The 10,817-nt window shown below is 47.0% G+C and overlaps 1 protein-coding gene across 4 annotated transcripts; it reads left to right on the forward strand.

Annotated features, from left to right (window-relative positions):
- Nucleotides 1-583: 583 nt before the first annotated feature.
- On the forward strand, nt 584-9,557 carry Foxg1 (forkhead box G1). 4 transcript variants are annotated; one of them, XM_021202241.2, is made up of 4 exons: nt 584-668; nt 1,337-1,389; nt 4,501-4,597; nt 5,810-9,557. In XM_021202241.2, exon 4 carries the CDS (start codon nt 7,184-7,186, stop codon nt 8,627-8,629), a length of 1,446 nt encoding a protein of 481 aa, XP_021057900.1. In that variant the 5' UTR covers nt 584-668; nt 1,337-1,389; nt 4,501-4,597; nt 5,810-7,183; the 3' UTR covers nt 8,630-9,557. The 4 variants fall into 4 exon arrangements, with proteins under 4 accessions (XP_021057900.1, XP_029396905.1, XP_029396904.1 ...); XM_029541045.1 differs by lacking the exon at nt 4,501-4,597; XM_029541047.1 differs by lacking the exons at nt 584-668; nt 1,337-1,389; nt 4,501-4,597 and adding an exon at nt 5,426-5,642.
- The last annotated feature ends 1,260 nt before the right edge of the window (nt 9,558-10,817 follow it).

Here is a 10,817-nt window from a genome sequence, read left to right on the forward strand (position 1 = left end):
TAAGGTACCTAGCTTGCTCTGTCGGGTGTCTCCTTCCTGTGTGTAGCTTCTTGGGAAGATTCGCAGAGAAGTGATGCGTAACTGCTCTCCCCCACTGGGTTCAATACTCCTTAGTTGTTATTGAATATTCGAATTAACTTCAGCACCACGCACTGGTATTTCAGCTTAGACTTGTGCACTATATCAATACAAGCTCACAACCTTTAACTGCTTCCGCCCCCGCCCCCCCCCTTTTCCGCGTTCACCATGGCAGATGACCTATAAAGCCCAAAAATATTGATCTGTTTGTGCATACTTCCAGTCTGATGTGCAAAAACCAGACATCTAAGCTGAAAGTTGCCTTTTCAGAAGGGGAGGGGGGATCTGGAGATGAAACCTAAAGGCAAGGCCTCTCTCCGACTGGATTGCACTTGGCAGGCGTGGACTACAAAGGAGCTCAGGGTGAGCGCGCGCGTTGGGAGGAGAGGAGAGCAGAGGCAAGCAGACTAGCAAGTCTCTCCGCGAAGCTCCGTCTTCAAGAATCACAGCCCCACAACCAATGCCGCCCCAAGAGGGTGGGCAGACAGGACCTTTGGCAAACACTGGTGCCACAGGTTTTGCTTTGGGTTGGGGGTGGGGTGGGCGTGGGGAGGACCTAGAAGAGCCAGTACTAGAGAGCGAAGAGGCAGGTGGGTATGAGTTGCGCACATTAGTTTGTCCTGGTAGTTTTGTGTTTGGTTGGTTGGATTTTTGTTTGTTTTGTTTTGTTTTGTTTTGTTTTGTTTTGTTTTGTTTGGGGAGGTTATTTTTTGATAAGAAAGCAGACATTTTATTAGTACACAGTTTGCTTTCTCTCCTGGACTAAGGGAGGCTTTGGGACTCAAGCATGCAGTTTTCCCTCTCCTTATTCCTCTCCAGACTTGCAATGATCAGGAGTCATTCCCAGTGTTATATTATATTTATTAATCTGACAAACAACCCTATGCGTGCATTTAACTGTTGAGAGGCGACTGCTGAACTAAGTATCTGAACTTGCAACTGAGTCAACCTTTTTGTTCTTCCAGTTTTCTCTCACAATGGGAGTTTTGAGGATCTTCTGGAAAGTTGCTTCTGAACATAGGAGCTTTGATGTTTGTGCTCTCAGGAAAGTCTACACTTTTTCTCAGAGAAGGCAATTCAGGCTCTTGCTGGACATCTCACTGATGCTCAGAAAAACTAAGACTAGTGATGACATAGTTAGGGCCTCCGTGTCATAGGAGTTGTGTGCTTTTTCAGCCTGTAATCTTTTGTTTCACATTGTGTGTGTGTGTGTGTGTGTGTGTGTTTATGAAATAATTTTCTTTCTTTTCCTTTCAAGATGCACTGATGAACAAACCAGAAAAGACAGCATAGTCATACATGCTGGATTTTGTAAGTCTCTTTCCTTCCTTTTCAGAAAGACTGGGATGGGGTGGGGAGAACTAAGAAGCCAAGCCAAGCCTTGTCTTCCATTTCCAGTTCTGGGACCACACTTCCACTCTTTCTTCTCTCTTCAATGTTCCCTGTCTTCTTGGGAAAGTAGACTGCATTGATTCCTTGGGCAACTAGGGGAAAATATAGACACTGGCCTTTCAGGACTGGCTTGCCTAGCTGGTGTGTGAGAGAATTTCTCCTAATTGGATCTGGTCTGCAACTGGAGTCTCTTACTTACCAGGGGCTCAACTTCTTAAACTATCGACTCCCAATAGTCCCGGAGCTGCTAATAAGTAACAGAAAACATATTAAAGGGCAACAAGCCCTCCTACTCATCAAAGATGCTCAGAGTATTCTACAGAGACGGTGTTCGGAGCAATTCAAGGGTTCCTGGTTATAGGGTGATGCCATTATGTGTGAGTCTCTCTTGGACTGTTGGTACCAGGGAATTTTTGGGTGCTAGTGGATCTAGCTTTGCTAAGCATGGGACACACAGCCATATCAAAGAGATGTGCCCAGAGAAATCAATGAGTTTCCATGAAGACCACTTCCCTCCTTTTCTTCCTCCTCCTTTTAACTGTCTGGCTTCTGAAGTGGTTCCCTAGCTCATAGAAGTTAAACATTTCAACTCTCAAATATGAGGCTCTCCCTTAGATTTTTTTTTTTTTCCTCAAGGTTCTCAAGCAAAATTGCCAGTGCCACAATGTTATGATGGAAGGATGCTGAAATGACAGGCCTAGTAGACGCTTGTCTTAATCATCGGCTTCTTAATTTAGTTTTAGAGCTCTATGTGTGTGTGTATACCCAACTCCATGCACATATGCGCGCCCTCGATGACGTTAGGGGTGCGTGCATGAGCCTGCTGAGAGCTGCTTCTGACAACCTGCAGCTCCCTAATGAGTGACGAGGCAGGGCTGCCGAGGAAAAGTCACACTTCCCTGGTGTGAAGACCTCTTACTGGGAAGTTTAGTTCACTACTGTTCTCGCAAACCTAATCGTATAACCTGTAACCAAAACCCACAGAACAAGGATACAACACGCTAAAGAGTAACTTCTAATCACTAAATGTTAGCACCAGTTACCTGCTGTTAGGGAGAGATTACAGACAAGTTGGCTCTAGGGAGGGCAGACTTCATTTGTTACAGAATCACTGAAATACCTGGATGTCTCAGCTTGGGATCTACTGACTCCCACGTGTCAAGAGGTCACAAACCGTCCTGTGCATTTGTAAGAAGAGAACTTTAACTTGAGTTTGTCCCTGCTCCCAAGGGAAAAGGTGGAAGTAGATAAATATGGCCCACCCTTGTTACCAGAAAGTAAAGAAGGCCCAAAACAAAACAATGTCCTCAAGAAAGAAAATGTAACATCCATCCTCCCTCAAAGATTAAAATAAGCTGCCCCCCCCTGCTCGAATGAAGTATGCTATGTAGGCTTGGAGATTCATTTAAAAATTGAGAAGGAATAAGTTGCATTTCTCCAGCAACTCTTCCTTCCACTGGAACTGCTCACTCTACAATTCTTGTCCTTTTTTTTTTTTTTTTTTTTTTCTTCCTTCCTTCCTTCCTTCCTTCCTTCCTTCCTTCCTTCCTTCCTTTTTTTTTTTTTTTTTTTTTTTTGAGTGGGTAGGTAGTGGATGAGGCCTATGAGTTCACCACTTTGTAAACTAACAGATCACATTTACTCTGGTGTGCTCTTATATTCATTACTTTTCTAAGACTACACATTTGTAAATTTATATGTGTGAGCTTAAATTGATTAGGAGGGAAAATTATACTGTTGGGGGGATTTGTTTCCGGTCTGAGACCACTGGCTGCCTGCCCTCTGTCTTCTGAAGGTAATGACGGCGACTAAGGAGGCTGAAAACAGGGCTTTATGTGCAGAGGGAAGAGGCCCGCGGTGGACGTGGGCAGGACTTCAAATCCAATTTGCACCCAAATTGGTTGGTAGGATATACAAAGCCTCATCCAGAGACTTTCAACTTCACAATACTTTGTCCAGGAACTCCTTCCCCCTCTGCTTCAGCTAGCAGCAAATCTAAAAAGAAACCATTGCTTACACAAATATAAGCCTCTGAGTAAACAGTACATGTTTTGTTGAACAAGCCTGATATACATATGTGTGTGCATTCTGATATATATCCCCATCTCATCATAAAGAAGAAGTAAAATTATTTAAAGGGATTCAAGCTTGCTTTTTCAGGAATTGCAAATAACCTTTGCATCAGGAAACTAGTTTTAATATTATATCAAACTATATGCTATGTTTTTTTTTTACTATAAATCATCCTGCTTTGAGAGACTTGCATTCATGCAACCTTAAAATAACACAGCACACCCTTAGTTTGCATGCAAAACAATTTCAGGCCACCATAAGCCTTGACATACGAAATCAGAGTATTGCAGCTCTCACTGTACAAAACCCAGTTTTTGCTCCTTGAAAGTAAACAGAAGAAAAAAAAATCTTACTTTGCCTGCTAATTTCTTCCACGGGGTAACAAAACAATACACACTTAGCTTTAACCTAAGAAGCACCTCAAAACATTAAAAATTCATCAGTCAGAGCTGGTGTTGTATTCAAGGAACACTCCTCCAGTTCACTGCTGAGCTCAGATTTGAATAAAATGTCCAATGTTAACAAACAATACCCACGTTTGGCACTTTGTGTATTAAATTGATCAAACAGATTTTAGGAGACACAATGCACAATTTGTACAGACCTGATTGAGTTAATATAATATCAGCAAATTTTACATCGAAATGATTCTGTTTCTTTTCTTTGTGTTTAAAACCAGCACAGATTACAAATTTTAATGATCTGAAAATGTTTGGTATACAAAATCATGCTTATTTCAGTATTAGCAAAAACACAAGAAATTTTTCAACACAAACACCCAGCTGTGTCTATTTTAAAAGCAGTTCAATGACAGCTTGCACTTATGAGCATGCAATCAGCTAATTTCGCTTTTTTTTTCTTCTGTGTTAATCAACACTTTCCTTCCTGCATATCAGAGTACAAATAGTATAGTTACTCCACATCAGTAAATGTTTACGTAACCTGTCCTTTCCCAAGAATCCGGTTACACCGAATCATTTCACGCTAGACCGACTACGAAAACGTACCGGGCCGTCCACCTCTGAGGGAGCCCCGGGAGCCATTATAAGCGGTGGTGAGAAGGGGGGCTGGGGGATGGGGAGGAGTAGGTGGAGGAGTAGAGGGGAGAGGAAAGGAGGGAGGGAGAAGGGGTGGGTTAGTGAAAGGGGGAGAAGGGAGAGGGGGAGGAAGGAAAGCAAGCGCATTGAGGAACCACCATGGAAAATGGGCCTGAGGAAGAGAAAAGAGTGGGAAGGGAAATGAACAGGACAACCCAGGCTCACAGATCTCTCTAGTTAGGTTGGCAAAGCTCATCACGTCGCCAGGCTCCGTGAGAAATCCCAAGCCTAGAAATCAACCTTTGGCACTGAGGTGGTTTGCAAAGCTGATTGCTAGAACCCTGGAATTTTCCATCATGCATAGCTTGTTTTAAAGTCAGCGGATATGTAGGAAGAGATCTAACCAGTGGAAGGATATTTGGGGGACAAATAATCAAAGATCCCTTACAACATTCTCAATAGATATAAAATTTGCCAGCTATTTGTAGTTGTGTATAATTCTCTCTAGAGTTTCCCTCTCTTTCTCTCCCCTCTTTCTACGCCCCATTTCAAAGTTGAAGGTGGGAACATAAGTATAACTTCCCTATTATTTTGAGTATTGCATTTTTCTGCTAGATTTTAACGTCACACATAGGCCCTGGTTTTTCTCCTTCCATTTTTTTTTCATATATATAAAGACTGTCAGATCATTTAGCTAAGAGCTCATCAAAGTGAAGAATGCTGGCATGGCTAGAGTATTTTACCTTAAAGAGGAGGGGAAAGATTCTCGTGACCTATGTGTCTCCACCTCCCTCTCCTCTCTGGCTACGGCCTCTCCTTACAACGTGGAGCGCTTTGAGCCAGTGAGGGTTTCTGATCTGTGTGCTCCGCACTAAATTTCAATCCCTTGGAAATGCTGGGCTTTGGCCCTGGCGCTGGCCGCGATCTTTTTAAAGGCCTTGAATTACAAGCTACCCACTCATTTCTACCTCCCCACCAAACCATCCCCAAGCCCCAGAAGCTAGTACTGTCAAATCCACCTTCTTCGGGCTTCCCAGAGCATTCCAGCAGCATCCAGGAAGGGTAAGAGCTGATTTCGCCCTACTGGTGTTTCAAGATTGAGGTTTTAAAGAGATAAAGTATTTGTGAAATGGGAAAAAGGAGCAAACATAGGATTTAAAAAAAAAAAAACGGAAGTAGACGCCCACTCATATTTTCTTCAATGTCAAGCAAAATGAAAATATTTCCAGGATGATCGATCGCGGCTACCGGCTTCCAGTACTGCCTAGAAGCTGAAGAGGAGGTGGAGTGCCCGAGGAGACAACGCCACCAGGTCACCCGCGCGTGAGCGCGACTCTGGGAGTGAAGCGAGACAGAGGGAGAGCGCACGTGTTACCTGCTTTATTTCGGGACTGTTTGGTACTGTGCTTGCCCAGGGCAGCTCTCCGCCCGCCCGCCCGCCCGCCCGCGCGCGGAAGGCCTCCACGGAACGCACCCACCGCCCAGCCGCCCCCGCTCGCCGCCCTCAGCCCAGCTTCGCAGCCGAGCTCGCCGAGGGCCGCAGGAAGCTGTAAGTACCGGCCTGGCCGTGGCCGCCCCCGCCCCACCTTCTAGGCCCCGCTCCCCCGAAGCCCGGCTCTCCCGGGCTGCTGGCCCGCTCGCTCCCAGGGCGCTGCCAGGGCCGCCGCGTCCCCAGGGTTCACGCCCTCTCCCGCACCCTCGCAGCTCGCCCCTCCGCCGCGCCCCCCGCCCGGCTCTTCCAGACAAAATTGGATACAAACTTTAATCAATAAGGATAAATATTGACGCGCAAAGGAAAATAATCCCATACAGGGAGGAGGCCACAGTCGAGCGGCCGAGGCCCGGGGCGCACGCCCCACGCTAATCCTGGCCGGGTGGGCGAGCTCACGCCGGTCCCCGCGGCTCCAGGCCTGGGCCCCGCCACCCGGAGGGGGCGGTGAGCGGGGGGCGGGGTCGGGGCGGGGCGGGGGTGGGCGGGCCCTGGGCCCCCGATTGGTCGACGGCTAGCCAGACGCTCCCGCACGCCGGCGGCACTGATTGGTTCGGCAGTAGGAAAGGTTAAACCAAAAATTTTTTTACAGCCCTAGTGTGCGCCTGTAGCTCGGAAAATTAATTGTGGCTATAGCCGCCTCGATCGCTGTCTCCTAGCCTCGCCGCGGCCGCTCCGGGACGCGCCCGCCCGCCGCCCGGCTCTCCCCCCCTTCGGGCTGCCGCTGCTGCTGCTGTGACTGCTGCGGCGCGAGGAGGAGGAGGCAGCGGGGGAGGGGGAGGCCGGGCGCGGAACGGAGCGGGGCGCTGCACCCCGGGCGACGGGTTGCTTCTGCCTCTAGCTTCTCTCTCTCTCTCTCTCTCTCTCTCTCTCTCTCTCTCTCTCTCTTTCTCTCTTCTCTCTTCTCTCTCTCTCTAATTCTTGAGGGGTGGTTGCAGCTTTTGCTACATGCCTTGCCAGCGCCGGAGCCTGCGGTCCAACTGCGCTGCTGCCGGAGCGCTCAGTGCCGCCTCCGCTGCCCGCTCCCCCCGCGCCCCACTCCGAACCCGCTGGTCGCCTGCCGCGCTGCTGCCCGGCTCTCGTGCCGCCGCCGCCGCCCCCCGACGCCTGGGTGATGCTGGACATGGGAGATAGGAAAGAGGTGAAAATGATTCCCAAGTCCTCGTTCAGCATCAACAGCCTGGTCCCCGAGGCCGTCCAGAACGACAACCACCACGCGAGCCATGGCCACCACAACAGCCACCACCCCCAGCATCACCATCATCATCACCACCACCACCACCCGCCGCCGCCTGCGCCCCAGCCGCCGCCACCGCCGCCCCAGCAGCAGCAGCAGCAGCCGCCCCCGGCCCCGCAGCCCCCGCAGGCGCGCGGCGCCCCAGCAGCCGACGACGACAAGGGTCCCCAGCCGCTCCTGCTCCCGCCCTCCGCTGCCCTGGACGGGGCCAAGGCTGACGCACTTGGAGCCAAAGGCGAGCCGGGCGGCGGGCCGGCGGAGCTGGCGCCCGTCGGGCCGGACGAGAAGGAGAAGGGCGCGGGCGCCGGGGGGGAGGAGAAGAAAGGGGCGGGCGAGGGCGGCAAGGACGGGGAGGGGGGCAAGGAGGGCGACAAGAAGAACGGCAAGTACGAGAAGCCGCCGTTCAGCTACAACGCGCTCATCATGATGGCCATCAGGCAGAGTCCGGAGAAGCGCCTGACGCTCAATGGCATCTACGAGTTCATCATGAAGAACTTCCCCTACTACCGCGAGAACAAGCAGGGCTGGCAGAACTCCATCCGCCACAACCTGTCTCTCAACAAGTGCTTCGTGAAGGTACCGCGCCACTACGACGACCCGGGCAAGGGCAACTACTGGATGCTCGACCCGTCGAGCGACGACGTGTTCATCGGCGGCACGACCGGCAAGCTGCGGCGCCGCTCCACCACGTCTCGGGCCAAGCTGGCCTTTAAGCGCGGGGCGCGCCTCACCTCCACTGGCCTCACCTTCATGGACCGCGCCGGCTCCCTCTACTGGCCCATGTCGCCCTTCCTGTCCCTGCACCACCCCCGCGCCAGCAGCACTTTGAGTTACAACGGGACCACGTCGGCCTACCCCAGCCACCCCATGCCCTACAGCTCCGTGTTGACTCAAAACTCGCTGGGCAACAACCACTCCTTCTCCACCGCCAACGGGCTGAGTGTGGACCGGCTGGTCAACGGGGAGATCCCGTACGCCACGCACCACCTCACGGCCGCTGCGCTCGCCGCCTCGGTGCCCTGCGGCCTGTCGGTGCCCTGCTCCGGGACCTACTCCCTCAACCCCTGCTCCGTCAACCTGCTCGCGGGCCAGACCAGTTACTTTTTCCCCCACGTCCCGCACCCGTCAATGACTTCGCAGACCAGCACGTCCATGAGCGCCCGGGCCGCGTCCTCCTCTACGTCGCCGCAGGCCCCCTCGACCCTGCCCTGTGAGTCTTTAAGACCCTCTTTGCCAAGTTTTACGACAGGACTGTCCGGGGGACTGTCTGATTATTTCACACATCAAAATCAGGGGTCTTCTTCCAACCCTTTAATACATTAACATCCCGGGGACCAGACTGTAAGTGAACGTTTTACACACATTTGCATTGTAAATGATAATTAAAAAATAAGTCCAGGTATTTTTTATTAAGCCCTCCCCCTCCCCATTTCTGTACGTTTGTTCAGTCTTTAGGGTTGTTTACTATTCTAACACGGTGTGGAGTGTCAGCGAGGTGCAATGTGGGAGAATACATTGTAGAATATAAGGTTTGGACGTCAAATTATAGTAGAATGTGTATCTAAATAGTGACTGCTTTGCCATTTCATTCAAACCTGACAAGTCTATCTCAACAAGCTGCCAGATTTCCATGTGTGCAGTATTATAAGTTATCATGGAGCTATCTGGTGGACGCAGGCCTTGAGAACAACCTAAATTATGAAGAGTTTTAAAATGTTAAACTGTAATTTGTATTTAAGAATTTGTAGTAAAGGTGCCCAAGGAATTATATTGGCCATTTATTGTTTTGTCCTTTTCTTTAAAGAACTGTTTCTTTCCTTTTGTTTACTTTTAGACCAAAGATTGGATTCTAGCAAATGCACTTGGTATACTAAGTATTAAAACAAGTAAACAAACAAATGAAAAAGGAAGGTTGTTTAGTTGGCAACACTGCCCATTCAATTGAATCCGAAGGAGACAAAATTAAGGATTGCCTTCAGTTTGTGTTGTGTATATTTCGATGTATGTGGTCACTAACAGGTCACTTTTATTTTTTCTAAATGTAGTGAAATGTTAATACCTATTGTACTTATAGGTAAACCTTGCAAATATGTAACCTGTGTTGCGCAAATGCCGCATCAATTTGAGTGATTGTTAATGTTGTCTTAAAATTTCTTGATTGTGATACTGTGGTCATATGCCCGTGTTTGTCACTTACAAAAATGTTTACTATGAACACACAGAAATAAAAAATAGGCTAAATTCATATATATCTTGATATTTTTGTCTCTTTTGTTAAGTAGAGCTAATTTGCAAAATATCATTCGACTTAAAGGAAATTCGAAGGCTTTTTTCAGCCAACCTGGAGTTTAAACTGCTCCTTTAATTTGAACCGAGACTCTAAAACTGAGAATAGTAGTTTTTCCCCCTTTGTGAACAATTTTTACCAGGAACAGGCTACTTAATAAATACTAGCTTTAAATGAAACCTAGGATTTTCAGATGATATCTTTGTTTTTGTAGATATGCAGCAAAGAAAGGTATTCAATTTTATATGCATAGCTGTTTATTCTGTGCTTATTTTAAAGATCAGTTGATAGAATGTCCTTATATATATTGTTTCAGGTATTTGTTTATAGAACTTGAAAAACTATAAATAAATATATGTATATAGTTAGCTATTAGTGAATAATGAGCAATATAGTATGATATATAATATATATTATATATGTATATTATATATATATATATCCCTTCAGTTCAGGTACAATTTGTGCTATGAATGCTGCAAACCTTTTTTTTTTTTTTTTAACTATTTGTATTTATACTTTCTAAGTCAGCATTTATTTTTCTGGCTTTCTACCCACAGTGAAAGAATTCTAATAAAGATGTGCTGAGTTGGATTATAGAGTTACTGAAGTGATCACCTGTTGTAATGATTTATAGATGGATGTCGATATTTATATTTTAATTACATCAACTTAAAATTCTAGTTATTCACAGTAAAATAGCCCTATCTCCTCCTCCCATTTTTACAACATAGAGGTACTTGTTTGATTCGTTTTAAAATATATTTGTATAATTTAATTTACAGATGTGTTTCTTTTGCTTATACAGAACAAATTTTTGGTTTTAATTGCAATATGCATATATATGAGATATATTAAGTGTTTATATGCCATACATATGAAAATGAAAACTTTTTCAAATTGTTTTAGACAGCCCACTCACTATAATTCCAGAAAATAATTAGAAAACCTGAGTTAAAGGTTTAGTAATTAATTGGATCCTGTGGTGATTCTGTGGAAGACAAGTTGTTCATTTGTTACATTTGTATAGTCTGAAATGTGTTCTGCAGTAATGCAATAAGCTGGCCACTTTTTACAATGGGTCCAGTGAAAAATAATCTGTCCCTAAGATGTTATCAGCAAACACTTAGAGAGTTGCTCAGGGAAAGAGGGGCAGTGAACCTAGAGGAGAAGCAGGTTGGCTAAAATTGATTTTAAATTTAGAATAGCTGATGTTGGGAAATG

The sequence above is a fragment of the Mus pahari genome, chromosome 7, assembly GCF_900095145.1.
Source record: "Mus pahari chromosome 7, PAHARI_EIJ_v1.1, whole genome shotgun sequence".
Classification (NCBI taxonomy): domain Eukaryota; kingdom Metazoa; phylum Chordata; class Mammalia; order Rodentia; family Muridae; genus Mus; species Mus pahari.